The sequence below is a fragment of the Panthera onca genome, chromosome E3 (assembly GCF_046562875.1).
Source record: "Panthera onca isolate mPanOnc1 chromosome E3, mPanOnc1 haplotype 2, whole genome shotgun sequence".
Lineage (NCBI taxonomy): Eukaryota > Metazoa > Chordata > Mammalia > Carnivora > Felidae > Panthera > Panthera onca.
In genome coordinates this window covers 24,588,312-24,606,846 of record NC_138354.1, presented here as the reverse complement: position 1 = coordinate 24,606,846, position 18,535 = coordinate 24,588,312, and the positions used below count along the sequence as shown (strand labels likewise).

At 37.1% G+C, this 18,535-nt stretch overlaps 1 protein-coding gene across 2 annotated transcripts in view; it reads left to right on the top strand.

The window, feature by feature from the left end:
• The window catches only part of MOSMO (modulator of smoothened), a 68,112-nt gene extending 51,445 nt beyond the window's left edge, over positions 1-16,667 (top strand). The window contains exons 2-3 of one of the 2 annotated variants that reach the window (XM_078439825.2): positions 4,271-4,483; positions 14,819-16,667. In XM_078439825.2, coding sequence (XP_078295951.1) covers positions 4,271-4,483; positions 14,819-14,955 — 350 coding nt within the window. In that variant the 3' untranslated portion in view covers positions 14,956-16,667. Of the gene's footprint in view, positions 1-4,270; positions 4,484-9,421; positions 13,709-14,818 lie in introns of those variants that run through there. The other variant, XM_060648751.3, reaches the window with a different exon arrangement.
• Positions 16,668-18,535: the final 1,868 nt, after the last annotated feature.

The following is an 18,535-nucleotide window of genomic DNA, read 5'->3' as shown; positions in this document are numbered from 1 at the left end:
AATTCCAAGTAGGATAGACTCTAAGTAATCCAAACCCTGACACATCATAGTCAAAACCCAAAGACATCATGACAACAGCAGGGGAAAAGTGAATATACAAGGGATCCTCAATACTATTAACACCTGACTTCTCTCCGAAACCATGTCATCTCACTGCTCTCTGTGGCCAGGTTGGCAAGCATTTACTGGACATGATTAGCTCTGACAGACTCTGTTGGGTTTGTGTGCCTCTCTGCTTTTCAAGGCCTGTGTGTCCGGTTTTCTGTGACACAGCTTTTCCTTGTAGGGATGACATGCCTTATAATGACCCTCTTTGTGACAACAGACATGCTCAGACTGGCTGTGCTAAATCATTTCAACAGTGTCTGGATCTATAGATATCGGAGAGTCAAAAGCCTCTTGAATTAAGATACCCCACGCAGCAGGGTAAAACTCATTATGACTTCCTTTTGCATGTAGTGATACACAGGTGAGCTACTGAACTGCATGTGGGATGCTGTAGTTCCTGTTTGGTTTCCTTTTTCCTATTGTGTGCAAGTCTTTTATTTGGCTGGATTGGTTACCTAGGAGACAGCTGCAGGGTAAAGATGGATTGGCTGTTTGGGAAATAGAATTACAGGCCCCTTAAAGAAGCAAAGGACCTATTGGAAAAAAAAGAAAAATTAGTGAATGGCTGAGCTTGTGGTTAATTATTAATTAGTGTGCCTTAGGAAATCACATTGAGCAAGACAAGGTCTACAGAAGAACCTATTTAATCCTGCATGATTTTAACTTTAGCTTGTTTTTAATTCTTTCAAGCTCACCAAATGCTTATTAAGTCCTGCTTTGTGCCCACTGCTACAGGCCATTCCGGGGGGTTTCCAATGAAGTAGAAGGTTCAGTTCTCTCCTGAAAGGCCCATTTTCTGTTTGAGGTAAAAAAGAAGCTACCTTAAAATCAAGTGCATGATTGTGTGATACAGACTAAATGTGCCCAGAGAATTTGGAGGATGTAAAAGGTCTTGGCTAGTCAACATGAGAGGTGGATTTGAATCTACAAACAGGAGATAATTCTTTGAGGTAAAAGATGAAATTTAAAGACCTGGTGTGAGTTTGGGCACAACAGTACCTGAATTTACAAGATGTAATAGCAGCAGCACAGTTAACCTTTGCAGATCCCTCTCCCCAGACATTTTATGGAAAATATGTGACTATGATAGAAGTTATGTTGACCTAGAGTCTTACTCAAGAGAAAGAATTATAGCAGCAATGTCGACTCTTTGTACTAGCCCTCCTATAATTTATTTAAGGAAAATCTATTTTCACTAAAAGTGTGACAGAGTATTGGTTTTTAGAATCTTTGACCATACAACAATGCTGGGCACATAGACATTCAATAAAATTTTTGTGAATTGATGTTCTTACATACAGCATATCTCAGCTAGCTTTAGCATTCTTTTCTTCCAGAAAGCTGCTGAGTATTTGGTCTTGATGTGTGGTAGTAAGGACCTTTGTAAATATAGGAGTATAACTGCTTTTAAAACTGAACATGTGTCAGATTATTTCCATTTGGTTTGTAGCAGGGACAGCTCTCATTTTCCTTGTCTTACTTGTTCTGTTTGTAGTCATTTGATGTGGTATGCCAGTCAGTAGAAGAAGCAAGAGCAGTCCCCCTCAGAAAGCTTAACAATCTACAGGCACAGGAAGTTACATTGAATTTGAGCCCTAATGCTCTTTGCCATATCTATAAACGGGAGGTAAGAGGTAGCATAAGAATACTCAGAAATATTTTGAAGGAAAGACAGTTTAGTTACTGGACCTACCTACAATTTTAAATATTTGTCAGCAACAAGTAATTATCAAATGTAAATCTAAGTCCATTAGTTATATAGTGTTACCAATAAAACTTTCTTGGTATTTTAAATTAAGTTGTGAAGAAAGTTACTGCTGTAATCAGAATCCACAGTATTGGATTTTGTCAGAGGATTTTTCATTGCCTGTTGTCTATTCTTAGAGCAATTACAGTTTTATAAATGGGATAGTGACTATAAAGGGTAATTTGTTAGAAGTCTTTTGCTGAATGATCAAGAGTAGTTTCCTGTTCATTCTTGAGCATTCTGTGAATCCCTTCTTTATTTCCAAAATTATAATAAAATGCTTTATCATAAGACAAGCTCTATCCCTCAAGTTTTCTTTTCAACGAAACTTTTTACGGTTTCGATTTAAAAACAATTATGCAACTTCCTGGTACCTACTCACCCTATGCTCTCCCTTTTTCTGGTTCAAGCAATTTCAAGGTTAGCAATTCAGTGTCAAAAACTTTTAACTGATTTACTTCTCTTAGACCTACTAAGTCACTGAGCTCCAAGCAGCACCTAGAAAGGATAGTGTGTGGAATTATTATAAAGGTTTGCTCACTTTCTATTCCCCTCCCAACCCCCATATGTCTCCATTCTGCCGAAGACAATCCCAAATTATAATGCTGTTTACCTATGTGGAGATCACAAGATGGGCCTAATTATTGGATGATTTGACAGAAAAGGGTACAGCTTCTTTGAGTGCTCTTCTTCCACTCTCCCAAAAGAGTTATAGTCAGAATTAGCATTGAGGGTACGGGGGACTACAACTCAGTTTTCAGAAAACTGATTTTTCGCTTCATTTTCTTTGAACACTTTGGTTTATTTCTAAAAATATATCAATGGCAAAACACAGGTTGCAGGGGCGCCGGGTGGCTCAGTCAGTTGAGTGTCTGACTCTTGATTTCGTCTCCAGTTGGCTCAGGTTGTGACCCGGGGTCGTGGGATTGAGCCCCGAGTCAGACTCCACACTGAGCATGCAGCCTGCTTAATAGCCTGCCTCTCTCTCTCCCTCTGCCCTTCTCTCCCTCTCCCTCTGTCCTTCTCTCTCTCTCCCTCTCTCCCTCTCCCTCTCTCCCTCTCTCCCTCTCTCTCTCTCTCTCTCTCTCTCTCTCTCTCTCTCCCCCTCCATCTCTCTCTCTCTCCCCCTCCCTCCCTCCTCCCCCCCCCTTGCCCCCCCTCCAGCAGCCCCATCCACCTACACGTGCATCTATATCCTCATGTCCAGCTCTGGTCTATCTTTCCCACCAAGGCAGCTTCCCATAATGTCTCTAGGAATTTTACTGACTGTCCTCAAAAAAGGCACTTGTTTGTGGCAAGTGCTATGATTTTGAGGTTAATGTGTTTTTGGTGGTGGTGGTGGTGGTAATGTTTTTGCTCAAATTGAGAAAATAATTAAGACCAAAAAAAGATGCAGAAATCTATTATGTTTTCAGTAGTTACAGGAATTTATTTTCTTGTGTTTTAGACAACAGTTTTCCCATTTGTAGATGCTCTTAAAGGGAGAAACAAGCAGTTTTCACTCAAAAGTAACATTTTAATTGTTCTTCTTAATGAGGAAGAGAATAAAATAAATACTTTTGCCTTCCATATCTAGGTTTCTATAAATCAGTTCACCCTAAATTTGATAGAGGGGTTCCTTGGGTTTGACATAAGAACATGTTTATGTAAAAATAGCACGTGATGTTTTACAAAAATCACTTTCATGTTATTTAAATGAGAGAGGGGGCCTTTGAAAAGTTTCCACTAATGCCTTTGCTCCTCTGCTGAAGCATGCTGGTAATGGTTTAGCAATCTGAACAATTGTATGTTGTACAAATTGTTGAACTTACCAAATGGGGGAGGACCTACCAGTTTTCCCAACTTTTTCTTGAACTTAATGGAAAGGTATTTATATTATAATATTCTTAGGCTTTTTAACTTTAATAAAATATGTTCTAATATTTAATCCATTATTTAATTTTATCTCTGTATTATGATTAGATATTTCAAGTTTGCCTTCATTTTCCTGAAAAGTGTTTTTCTCCATCCAAAATCAGATAATGTACATTGGGTCTTGGATCTGAGAATAGAAAAGTTCCACTTCTTTCTGCTAGTATGTAAGTTCAACAAGAGCAGGAGCCTCATCTGTCTTGTTTGTTGTTACTTCGCTAGAGCCCAGAACATTGCCTGACACAAGTACTCCGAAAAGTACTTGTTCAATGAGTGACTGAAAGAACTGCCTCTTGTGGTTTTGTGATTTTTTTTTTTCTAAGTTCATTTTGTATGTTAAGTATGACTATGTTGTGAATTGCAGAATGCTGAATAATAAGACTCGGTGAAATAAATGCCTGAGCGATCCACACAGAAATAAGATGACTCAAGGGGTGTTGGTGGGGAATATTCCCTGGAATGACAAACCCACTCAAGCGTTCCCACCTTTTTGCATCTCCCCAGGAGCACTCACTGTGGGCCTTGTGCGACAGTGTCAGACAATCCATGGACGAGACCGGACGTGCATCCCACCTCGGCTTCCCCCAGAGTGGGTCACCACACTGTTTTTTATCATCATGGGAATCATTTCATTGACTGTCACATGTGGTTTGCTGGTGGCTTCCCACTGGCGAAGAGAAGCTACAAAATATGCTCGATGGATAGCCTTCACTGGAAGTAAGTAACCTGTGCTCACCAAATTTGTCTAGAAGGCGCGCACTCTGGTAGTTTAATGAAGATAATCCAGAATCAGTAATAAGGACTCCATAATCATCAAAGAGCACCCCCAGTCTGGCCATCATATAGACTCTGCGCAGCCCCGTCAGTTCTTCAGGATTCTCACCACAAGACCAAGACGTCCGAAACCTTAATTCTTTGTATAAAATGCTATCTTAATGAATTTTATTTTTGCTCACATTGTAACATAAGTGTTCCAGGTCTGTGGCTCAGAGCTACCCCTAACCCAAGTCTTTTACTCTTCTTAAAGGTATTGGCATCCTCTACCAAATAAAGATAAATCTAGAAGAGAATATACAGAAGTCTAAATTAGATTAAGGTGGTGATTTACTTTTCAGTATCATTAATTTGAGTTTCTGCTATGAGTTGTTGTGGGACCATTGAAAAATCAACACATATGGTTGTTTGATAATTATTCATCAACATTTCTTACTCCATTAAGCTATGTCCCATGGTATGATATATATTATACATTCTCTTGTACTTTGCAAGATTGCTTTAATTTCCCAACACATCACTGGCTTTTCCCAAATTAAAAGCAGCAAAAATGCACAAAGGAAAGATATCTCTGTAATTTTGCCTTCTTGTTTCTTTCTCTGTAAAGTAATTTTGTTCCCCTTCCCCCAGAGGGAGAGGACATTTGTCAATGTCTGGAAACATTTTTGATTGTCACAGTGAAGGGGATCCTACTGATATCTTGATAAGAGGCCAGGGATAGGGTAAAACATCCTACAAATGTGAGGGACACTCCCCACAACAAAGACTTATCTGGCCCAAAATGGCAATGGAAATGTATTTATATTGTAATATTCTTAGGCTTTTTAACTTTAATAAAAGTTAAAGTTATATAAAGAACAGGATAACTAACGGTACTTATGCCAAATACCATGGGGTTTAACATCTAATTCAATGCCTTATAATTATCTCAGGTTTGCATAAGCTTTAAAAAATGAATATTATAATACAGCTTACTTTCACTTGATATTTTCATTTAGAACTTGTATGGTAGGGGTAAAACACAATCCCATGTTTCCCCATTAGCGTTAGATTAGAACTCATTTTATCCTTAAAGACCCTAACATAGGAACATTAGTTCATGAGTCTCCATTTCTCCCCATCTCTCTGTGAAACGCTTTAATGTGTATGTTTCTGGCTCTGTTTTATTTTTGTCTACATATCTTCCTTAGTTTTAAAACTTAGATCAAGTTGCCTTTGACTAAAAAAGTCTTCCTTCTTATTAAGAAATGTGAAACAAGTTGAGGACCTGTTTGAGGTCAAACAGACCTGAGACCATTCTTTTCTGTATAGTAGGGTCCACAGGCAGTTGTAGAGACAGTGCTGCTAAATTAAAGGGTATTGATGAAGAATTTAAAGAGAATTGTTACTCACAGATACAATTACTTATCAGGTAGAATTCATTCTTTAAGAAGTAAAATAAAATCAAAGAAGGAGTATTTAGTTTATGGATTTTTAACTTTTAAAAAGAATATGTGCATATGGTACATAATTCAAAGCCTAAGAAAGGGTCACTAGGTGAAAAGTAAGTCTTACTTGTGGCTCCATCACCTAGCTACTCAATACCTCTTTGCTGGAAGCAACCATTGTTACCAGTTTCTGGGATTGCCTACCAGAGGTGCCCTGTGGATAGAAACGTATATGTATATGTGTGAATGTTCTATAAATAATATTCTGTTTATACTGTTCTGTACCTTGGTTTTTCAGCTCAACAATATCTCCTAGTTAACGTCATCTAAGCCAGCAGAAAGCTGCATTACTCTTGTGTGCTTCCTTCAACAGGTTGTTTTTGTTAACAGAGCTAGTCTGCTGGGGTGGCAGTCTTGAGAGAGATTGAGCTCCCCCTGGTGTTTCCACTCAGCCTTTGAAAATGTACTTTATCTCTATTTTATATATTTCTATTCCACTTAAATTACAGTTTTGGTCAGAATGTCAGGGTAACATTTTCTGATAGGTTTACACAGTGGGGAACTGTCAGAGGAGAGCCGCATGTGATGCAGCTTGCCTCTGAGAGCAAGGGTAACAAAGATGTGTGTTTTTCTTCAAGTCTGACCCCTTATCCTTTCCTCTGCCACTGTAATTTACATTCTCATCTCCCAATACACCCAATATCTAGCTCTCACCACCAAGAAATCTGTGCCATGGAAGATTTGAAGCTATTGTCTTTACAGGCTTATTTAGAACCCAAAATTTAATTGTCAAAAGTTGATAGGTATTATCAGCATTAATAATTTTTTTAAGTTTATTTATTTTGGGGGAGAGATTGAGAGAGAGAGAGGCAAAGATGGAGGGAGAATCCCAAGCAGGCCCCATGCTGTCAACTCAAAGCCTGACGCAGGGCTTGAACTCACGAAACTGAGATCGTGACCTGAGCCAAAATCAAGAGCCAAACACTTAACCAACTGAGCCACCCAGGCACCCCCACATTAATAATATTTTAAGATCTAAAGTAACTTCACAGGTCCCAATAGCTTAAAAGAAAACTCATCCTGGGGCACCTGGGTGGCTCAGTCAGTTGAGCATCCGACTTTGGCTCAGGTCATGATCTCACAGTTCGTGGGTTCAAGCCCCACATCGGGCTCTGTGCTGACAGCTCAGAGCCTGGAGCCTGCTTCGAATTCTGTGTCTCCCCCTCTCTCTGCCCCTCCCTTGCTCATGTTCTGTCTCTCTCTCAAATATAAATAAATGTTAAAAGTTAAAAGAAAAAAGAAAAGAAAACTCATCCACCTACATTAAATCTTCCCAGAAGTATAGAGAACCTAATTCTTTGGATTAAAAACCAAGATTAGATGGAATAGGAGTTTATTGCTTCCTTAACATCTCATTAAGCTTTTTGTAACTAACTTAGAAAATATTTAACTATTGTAAAATATTAAACTCTAAATATAGTCATTAAATGATTACTCCATTGTAAAAGATAGCTTTTATTTTATAGTAGAAAATAGAAAAGGATAAGAATGAAGTTGGCACATTAACAGAATGAACAATTGTAATATCTGTGTATCTCTAAAGCACTTCTAAATTATTTGTTTCTTGAGATTAGATTAGTCAACATTAAGAAACAAGTTGTTTTTAAAACAACAACTTTATCCCATTGTTATTCTATTAGTTTGTGTATACATATGTAGATTGTGATTTCGTTTTACTTACCAAACCATATTAAGGCAGAAGAACCATTAGAAATTGGTGACAGATGACACTGATAACTGGCATTGACAGTACTAATAGTCTTTCCTGCTGACTATACAACAGAAAGGCCAGAAAACCTAATACTTGACTCTTTCACTTGTCCTGTAGTAGGCATCTGAAAGAATACAAATTCACTTATGTAACATTATTTGGTGTGGTTCATTGGCCCAAAAAGAAATAGTCTCTATGTCTGTCTATATAATATAAAATAATCCACCTAAGTGGTGCAAAGCAAACAGAATGCTGAAGTGTTCCTTAAACTAGTGTATTAATTAAGAAAATGTTACTTCTTAATACCTTGGATATTACCCTAGAGGTATTTCTTCCAGGAAAAGATTCCTAATTGGTTTTTTAAGGACTCACCTATTAAATTTGTTGATTGCTTAACACAGAAATAATTTAGGACAAGTGTTGGCTGGTATGTTTATCCAGGACTCTGTATTCCTGATACAGAAAAAAGTTATGTTTAACTTGGAAAAAGTTTCTCATTTGGTTAATGATGGAGAGCTTCAAACCCTTCACATGCAGTGAGTATAGTAACCTATGTTCACATTACACTGAAAAAAATGTTTCTGCCTCCAAAGAAATTTGAATGACTGTGAATATTTGACTAATGTGCTTTCAAAAAGCATAAAATATTTCCTTGAAAAAGCTAGCCTATCAATAGGTAATTTGTGTTCGCTAAGAAGAGTGTTTCTTTGGTAGCCCAGGGGAGCAAGCTGTTTGCTGAAATAGAGGGCTGTGGAACTCTACCCAGATACTGGGTTTTCTGATACCTTTCTAGAAACATTTTAGCAACTAATATACAGTATTTCATTGTGTTTGTATACAAAACTCAAAGAGTGTCCTCCTGTCCCACTTTAACCTCTGTGTACTCAGAAACCTGAGAGAGATTTTATTTTTTTCTAATATTGTCCATAATGAGAGATAATGAGAGAGTTTGCTAATCATCTCAGAAGGCTGAGATTCTTTCCACTACATGATTTTAAATCATTAAGATAAATGATACTATATTTGTGTGTACCTTTTCTCCACTTCTAATACCGAGAGGAGCTGAGAATTAACAGGATAATAACTATGATGATCATAATATGCAACATTTATTCAGCACATACTGTCAACCTGGCACCATGCCAGGGACTTGACATTGTTTTGTTTATCCTTCTGGTATTTACCCCATTTTTAAAAGGAAACCAGAAGCCTAAGATTGCTAAGCTATAAATAGTGGAGCCAGAACATAGCCCCTATCTGATTGTAGTCAGAGCCCTTAATCACTACATTAAACGGTCAAGTATAGTTTATGCAAACACCTGAAACTAATGTAACACTGTATGTTAAATATACTGAAATTAAGATTTTTTTAAATTAAAGTTAAAAAAAGAATAGTCTACGTAAGCACTTAGTAGGTTTGGAGGCCTTTCTTAATGCTGATATTCAAAATCATCCTAACACTTATATAAAAGGCTTTTACTGTATTTAATTGTTAGGCTTTGTGGATATTATGTGATATATAGCATATGTAAATCTTTTGACAAGTGCGCCGTGTTTTAACAGGTTTGACCACGTTATCAACCCATAACCCTTCTTCTTTTAAACTTCCTTTGTGCCAAATTTTCATTGTTTTCTTCATCACCAAACCATGTTACTAATGTTGTGTTTTGGTTTGTTTTACAGTGATCCTTTTCTGTATGGCTGCCCTAATATTTCCAATAGGATTTTACATCAATGAAGTCGGAGGTCAACCTTATAAATTACCCAACAACACAGTAGTTGGGTCATCATACGTACTTTTTGTCTTATCAATTTTCTTTACTATAGTAGGACTTCTATTTGCTGGCAAAGTTTGTTTACCAGGCTGATGAATGTCTAATTTGCTCAACTCTTTTATTATTTTTAATTTTATTTTATTTTTTTATTTTTGGAGGGGAGAGGACAAAGGCAAGGCATCTGAGCAGTCCTCTCATAGGAAGATGCTTAGATGAAACTGATGCCGAAAAGGAAAAAAAAAATGCTTTGATTTGTTCTCACTATGCACTTTGGATTTAAAAACAAAACAAACAAACAAACAAACAAATAAGGAGAGCCTTTTCCATAACCAAATACAGACAATATTGACTAAATCTCCTGAGCATATTCAGGCAGTCAGGTCTGCACTGTGATAGCAACGTAGTGAAGGAGAATGCTTTATAATGAAAAGCATGTGGCCCTTTGTGACTCTGTTGTTCCGTTTTTAATGTCTAACGATTAATTGAGGAAAAAAAACAAACTCTAAGTATTTATGAATCATGGTGGACCAGAGGCTTACAAGAGAAGTTCACGTGGGGCTGGCCTCACCTCCTAAGAAATTAGTATTCACAGCTTCCTTGTAATGGTATGAGCCTTTGGTGCCAGAATGATTTGCTGTTGCATTACTACACCAAGAAGCCAATAGATCAAAACTTGTTTGCTAAAATGTATGTAAAATTCCTGAAATTCCCTATTCTCTGTGTACAAAACAAAACAAAACAAAAAAATCAAACACTAAGAAACATGTTGGGGGTGGGTGGGTGGGGGAAATATTCCTTATATTTATATAAATATATATATAATATATATATTTTGCTGATGCAGTATACAGTGTGTATATATGTGTGTGTGTGTGTATGTGTGTGTAAATTTATATACACACACATGCAAACCGTTCCTGGAAGAGAACTCTGAATGCTTTGCTAGCAAAACACTGTGGTGTGCAAACCTAGAACTCAATAGAAAAAAAAGCCATTTATCTGAAGGCTGCGTAGTGGAGAGAGTCTTCAGTTTACCTCATTCTTTGTAGCAGCCCTTGATTTTAACAGGTTTTTGTAATAGGTACAAATAATCCCATACCTTTCTAGGTCCAATTTTAAGTTAAGCTAAAATTCTTTGTAGGGTTAATTTATTTGTATATGATTGTAGAAGGTAAGATCATGTAAAATGTTATAATTTGGGGAATCTTGACACTATTTAAATTATTGGCAACTGTTGTCTGTTGTACAAAGGCTCTCTTTTTCTACTGGCTTAGTCTGTTACACGAATAATGCATTTTCTGTGTTCAAGCACACAACTTTACATAAATACAAAGTTCACTGCTAATGTCAGTTCATAATATTTTGGCTATCTACAACACTAACTTCACTCTGCTATAAAAGTGAAATTTGTGTTCATCTGTATGCATTATTAACACATCTCCTTTACCAAAAACCTGAGCAATACAATGTTTTCTTTATATGCTATATGCCTTTGTTTGCTAGAAGCTAACATTTTTGTATTTCCTTTAAAGGGCTGTACTAAACCCACAGCTTTACGTTTTCTCCTAGAAGCATTGCCACTAACCCTTGAATCCATAATAGTTTTAAAATACAGTATTTCTCTTCTCCACGTTTCCATGCTTTCATATCAGTGCTTAGTTGTTATTCCAGGTGAACACTATGACGATCTCCTGTTTGAGATGTGGGGCAGGAGGTTCTTTCTTGGCAATGGAGCTGAGTTTTTCTTCTTTTTAGTGAAACGGCAACCCAGATGTCCCTATCCAGTAGAGTTAGAGTCCCGTGTAGTCCATGCTTCACACAAACAGAAATGAATGCACTGTTTTTTCAAAAGAGCTCAATTATAAATTATAAGATGATTACTTCCGAGATGTGGCTGCCTCTTCAGATATTCAAAGAAGAAAATGGAGGAGCCTGACGTGTTTCACACTGGCTTGTTTGACATTCATATATCTTACTGTTAACTCAGCAGTATTTTATTGTGAAAGGAAACCCCAGTGTTCAGCTCACTCAGGAGTCAGAAGAGGTGAACCACCACTCTGGTGCATTCCTTGAGTATTCTGGGGGAATGTCACACCTTTCCTTCCCAGGGTTAAAGAAACGTCTTGGGAAATGACTGAAGGAGACCATTCTTCCCCAAGTATTATCATGTCTAGTTAATTCTGAGAAAACCACTGGATGTGTTCTATGGACATTTGGGATTACACTTCCCACTGTGATTTGATTGGTCCTCAGTCAAATGGATCACTTTGAAGAGAAGTTTTGGTTGTCACCATTAATACCACTGAGATAAAGTGTTAGCAAAGTATGGTTCAAATTAATTTATGATATGATCAAGAGCTTTTCTCTTCCAAAAGATGAATTTTATTGTAAATAGTTTCTCAAAATATTTTTAACTGGATCACAAGCATGGGGAGAGAAAGTTTCTCAGCTGCTAAGAATTTCCCCACTGTTTACTTCTTTCACTTACAGTGGTATTGCATATAAGATTACAAAATGTAAGGTTTTATTTGTATCTATTACCCAAACCATTAAATGTCTTTAATTTCCTCATTGTCTTGGAGGTCCAGTGCACAAAGGGCTGATAGGGGAACCCTCCCTCTAACCAGTCAGCACTCTAACCCAGGATTGAGATTGTCCCATCAAGTAGTATGTGAAGTCAAATCTTTGTACTCTTCCAGACCAAACAATGAAATGGATTCATTCATTTAAAATTCTATAAATTCTGTAAGTGAAAAGATAGACAACTGTCAGCAGTTGCTTTTTAAAAAGATCACTATAATAAGTACTACATAGTACGATATTAATTTATAGCAGGAAATCATATCTTGTAAACTGTATATAAAACACTGTTTTATGGTGCAATCATTTGTCAAACTTTTGTCTGTTACATTGTTTTTAGAGTGTGCGCATTCTTCTCAGACCTAAGAACATCACTGTAAAATCTGCTGAAAACTGTTTATAGGTTTTATTTGCACAAGACTTAATTAGTTTGAAATTTTTGGAAGCTCCTATTGAACATGCCTAAGCATCTGTAAACATGAAAAATCTTGGATTCATTAAAAGCAAACATTTCAGTATGATTTTTCCCAAAGGTAATCCATGTTCTATGTTGTTAATGTGTGTACGTAACTTTTCTGACTCTTATACTTCTTATCCTATTTTCTCTTCCATTTGTTTTGTTTTTGAAGAATGGCTCCTCTTTTTTTTTTTTTTTTTTTTTTTTAATGTTCAAAATGACCAAAACACTTCATTGGTTTTTACCCTTCTGCCTAAAGCTTTGATATCCCTGCTTGATGTTCTGTGAATTCACTGTTTAATCTCTTAAGTAAAATAATAAACAGTCCTGGTGACATACAATCTATTGATTTAGAGGAAAGGCCCTGAAAAAGTATTGGAAACTAACTTTAGATATACTCTTAGCTATCATTTCGCATCGTGGGCTTCATGGGAAGAACATGTTGCATTTATTTTGTCTTTATTAAAAGACTACTAGCCACAAGTTACTCTGATTGTAGTAACTGTTTTATCAACCTGCTTTGATCTTCTTTTAAAAATTAAATTTACATTCACAATTCAAAACAGTAAGCTGTCTTTCAGAACTAATTTTTGAAGGATAAAAATATATGAAGGAAAAACATGGCCTGTGTAGGTTGCATTCCCTACACAGGACTTAACTAGTTGTATCACCTCAAGAGATTTTAGAGTTTGTGATCAAGGTCTGTATATTACCCCAAATTTTATTAAGAATTGTTTTCTAATTGGTTATAACATTTTTCAATTAATAATTTCAAAACAAATTGTTAATACAAACTGTATAAAATGAACATAATTTTCTTCACTTGTATTTTTGTTATTGAGCAAGTTTATCAAAATAAATTGTCTACTAAAGAAACTAAAAAGGCTTCTATTGCTTTGAAATAAGCTTTGATTTTAAGATTTTACTTCAGAAGTTGAATTCTTACAGAGGTTTTACCTATTCACACAGTGACAGTGCCGTGCCTCTTTGTTTTGTTTTAGCATCGGGCAGGGGGAAGGTCTCTGTCTCTTTTTACACTCCTGCTCCCAGCTCCTTCCTTGGCAAGAGATGCCATTATTCTAGAGTGTAGATGAGGCCATATTTACCAATAAGAAGAGTCACTCAGCAGTAAAAAAAAAAAAAAAAAAAAAAAAAAAACCACATATACACACGTATGTGGCTTTCTCTTCTGCATCATATTTTTATGGACTGGGAGAGATCTACTGAGCCAAGGCCCTCAAAGCCAGCCGTCTTGTGTTTCTTCCTCACACATAGACCTAAGCCATTCATCTTTGCTTCTGTTTCTACTTCACTGCAGGCCAAAGGATCTTAACTTCTAAGATTTTTAGATTGGGGTTGAAGGAGAGTACAGAGTCTCTAGACTCAACCATGTGCTCCATCACAGCTTTACTGCACCTTTCTCGAGGGGTCTTGGGATAAGCCCAGCTGAGTAATAGCTAATAAATAAAGCACTGCATTTACTCTTTGCTGCTGTTTCTCCTTTATATGGCCTTTACAGGAGCCTCATGGGGAGTATGAAGATAAAGACAAGATAGGATTTGGACATCCTTGAGTTCTGGATCATGAAGGCATCTTATCTTCTTAGGGTGGCCAGTCATCCCCATTTGCCTGAGACTGAGGGGTTCCCTGGGACATGAGACTTTCAGGCCTATAACTGGGAAAGTTCCATGCAAAAAGGATGAGCTGATCACCCTATCTTTATACCATCCAAATCTATCCTGATGTATAACACAGGTATTTGAAGAGTTCCGTAAATATTAATCGATAGATCAATTGGAAATTGTAATAGTAGACTTCCACTGAATTTATAAGACAGCGGGAGAAAACACTTTTCCTTCTTTTTGGTAATAATTTAGGAAAAAACAGACTGGCTTTAAAAACAGTAACATGAAGGCACCTGACTGGCTCAGTCGGTAAAGCATACAATTCTTGATCTCAAGGTTGTGAGTTCAAGCCCCATGTTGAGCATAGAGCCTCCTTAAAAAACAACAGCAACAAAAACCATAATAACATGAGTCCAAAAACACATTTTGACTTAGTCTTGCACTAACTCTGTTCTAACCACCGTATGAGAAGATTTTAGGAAAAATACCAAGACTAAAGGACTGGGTTCCTCTTATGCAAAGTCAACTCTTCTGGGTCACAGTTACCCAGCAACAAAGTAAAAGTAGGTATTTATAAATGGAATCAAAGATAGAAAGCATAATGCTGTATTACTTTTTTTTAGAGTTTTGGTTCTTTTCCCAGGAGGAGAAAACAATGGGATGGCATTTTCAAGCACATTCAAGTTTTCTACAATTCAGTCCCAGTTCCACTCACAGACTTATGATCACCCAAGATTAAATTTCAAGAAGAGATTTCTCATGAGACTCATAAGATTGTAGAGCTGGATGAAATCTAAAAGAGCATATCCAGTGTTAACTTGTTCGAGATGAAGAAAATGAAGGTCAAGGCCTCAGAAAAGTATACCGACTTTCCCAAAGTCACACAACCAGCAGAGCCCTCAACCCAGGAGAAAATGCCTTTGACAAATAGTCATTGGGCAGTTGACCTAGGACAGCTGTTCTGGTCTACAGCCGTCTGAACCAGTCTTCCTTCAACTTCGATCTACTTCGATCCACCCAAATAACTTCTGCCAAAATAATCTTAACACGAAAGCATATCGTTTCTTTTGAGTTCCTGTCATTCCTAATCTGCAGAATGAAGTCCCATCTTCGTTAACATAGCTTCATGATCTGGCTTTCAGTTTTGTTTTTTCCCCACCACTGTATCTTTTTTTTTTTTTTTTTTTTTTTTGTAGTTTTATGATTTTATTAACACAAATACAATGTGCACGTAAGCTGCTTGTCCATTCATTTTCTTCGCTGGCGCAGCCTGGCATTAGGATTGGTGACTCTAATGGACAGTTGGGCTGCTCTTTCCACAGTGGCCTTGTGGTTCTAGGAGGAGACAGTCTTACCACTGTATCTTTTCATCCTACGCGGACAAGCCAGCTATTCTCCCTTCTTTCACAGCACCTGCTCTTTGTCTTAGTTGTGGCTGCACTACCTCCTTCTCACAGTTTTCCCTAATACCTCTCATATTTGCAACATATTTAAGTTTTTTGTGCTTTCTCTCTTTGTTTATACCTCTGTAAAAGAACTTATTTGGGGCAAGTAGAGTGCCTGGATTCAAATCCTGCTTCCAAAATTCTAGCTGTGTGACCCTTGATAAATCACTTAGCCTCTGTGAGCCTTGGTTTTTTTCACCTATAGAATGGGGCTAATGTCGTAGGGTTACTGTCGGTTCAAATGAGAAAACAAGGAGAGCACTGGGCACATAGTAAACGTTCAAATGTTAATTGCTGCTGTTCTTATTTATAAATACTTCTTGATCACTGGATTACAAACTCTTGAATGCAAGGAATGTGGCTTTCTCATTTTCCTTAGAGACCTGGCACAGTGATTTACATGTGAACTGAATTATCATAATTAAATTTGGGGCTAGGTTACAAAGAAAAATTATGAAACTGTATTTGAAAGACCTAATCGCCTGTCTGCCAGGATCATTTCAGTGAAATCCTTCGTAAAAGCAGAGGCTTTCCTAGATCAGCCTTTCATAAGTAAGTGTGGTTATTTTATTGGTAAGTATTTGACCGTGTAATACGCCAGTTTCTTTAGGATGTAAGACCTAAGACCATTACTACTCAAGACCCTTTGTGGACTCAAGACCCTTTACTACTGAATTCACAGTGCTCTCATGTGGACACTAATGCAAAAAGGACCAGGATGATGCAAGCACCCTGTTGATCCTGAGATAACTCTCTGGAGGCTTCTTTCAAGCTTTTGGGTCTCCGCTATCTAGAAGCCACAGATTTGGTATGTTTCACAAAGACTTGGTTCTGCCAAGATGGTTTTAGTTATTTCTGCTAAAATGAATAGACTCAAGGATTTGATCTCACTTTAAATGTAGTTATCCCCAACTGGCCATTTTATGGCCTTTTAGTAAATACTGCCATTGTATTTGGTCATCATTAAATCAATCTCTATTATCTGTCAAAGCAAGTCACTAAAATAAATGCGGTCTGGCACTATTTTCATGTTGTTTAAATATTTAATTTACTTGCCTTAGACAATTCAAGTATTAGATAAAAATTTTTAAGTTTATTTATTTTGAGAGAAAGAGAGACTGGGGGAGGGGCAAAGAGAAGGGAAGAGAGAGAGAATCCCAAACAGGCTCCGCACTGTGAGCGTGGACCCCAACATGGGGCTCAAACTCAAGAACCCTAAGATCATGACCTGAGTCAAAACCAAGAGTCAGATGCTTAACCAACTGGGTCATGCAGGCACCCTTCTTAAATAAATTTTTTTTTAAAACCTCATTCTTTTACTTCGCTTTGATCTCTGTGGCAAAATGCAAATGCAGTTGAAGAACCAATCAGACAAAATCCTATTATGATAAATTGATGACAAATTGTTCTCGAGGAGAAAATAATCCATCCACTTATCTAAGAAAGCTTTTGACTACCTCATATTTTACTAATGTCATTAGTAGCAAAGTGAACTCGTATTGTGGTGTCACTCCCACTCATGCCACTCTAGCATTTCACCTCATTTTTACATCATCAGAAACATTTTCTTGTCTGAAGTGCTGTTGTGGAGATGGAAGTTACCATAACCCTAAACTGGGGCAAAGGATTTTTTTTTTTTGTACAGTAATACATTTGTAGAATTAAAAAAAAAAAAACTGTAAGAAATTAAAAGTCCCTCCTCAACCCACCTTCCAGAGATTATCACTGTTAACAGTTTATTAGGTATTCCTGCAGATATTTTGCTATATTTACAATATATGTATATCATGCGTGTCTATATGCATGTTGTATATATGTGTGTCATGGGTATGTCCTGTTCAGTTGTTTTAACAAAAACAAGATCATATTATACATACCTGTCACTACTTTTTTTAACTTATGGTGGACATCTTTGTTCACTAAATATAAATCTTATGCATTTTTAGTGGCTGTAGTGTGTGTGTGTGTGTGTGTGTGTGTGTGTGTGTTGATTTACTTCCTCCCTTTTTGATGTTCAATGTTGTTTCCAGGTTTTTTGCTATTACAAATAATGCTGCTATGAACTCAGGTCTTAGGTAACAGAAACTTCCCAAATATCATGATAACTAACATTCTAACTGAAGCATATCAACTACTGTATTAAGGCAGTTCATAAATTTTTAAATATTGTGTTTAAGAGATAATGGCATTCAATTAAGAGTTTGGAGAAAGAAACTAACATTAAATTCATGCTTTTTTTTTTTTTTAAGTTTATTTATTTTTGAGAAAGCACAAGTGGGGTAGGGGCAGAGAGAAAGGAAAAGAGACTCCCAAGCAGGCTGCACACTGTTGGTATGGAGCCTGATGTTGGACTTGAACCCACAACCTGTACGATCATGGCCTGAGCCAAAGTCATACGCTTAACCAACTAAGCCACCCAGGTGCTCCCATGCTATGTGTTTTTCCATATGTCCTCTTAATCATCCTCCTAAGGTAAAGTAGAAGTGGTATTTTATAGACCAGAAAACCATGGATCAATTTACCCAAGGTGAACAATTTACCCAAGGTTCAGTAACTAGTTACTATTGAATCTGGGTTTCAAACCTAGGTTCTCTGACTTCAAATCGAGGACTACCTCTGCTGTCCTGGCTAGTGTAAGGGAAATAAAAATAGCTTGTCCCAGTTGCATGATTTCTTGGCTCAGACATGAACAGCTGAATCTATGGTTTGCTTCTTCTGGATGAGGAATGCAAACAACCATAAAAGGTAGTCCTGCTTAGAAACAACCTATAAATGTTATATGTTTTGTTGAGGGGAAAAGTATGTAAGTTATTATTAAGTTGTGTTTAATCTTCCATCATTCCCCTCTCATTGTCAGACTTTCTGCAATCTTGCTACGTGGTAACTTCACTGATTGGTGAACTAGATGACGTCAC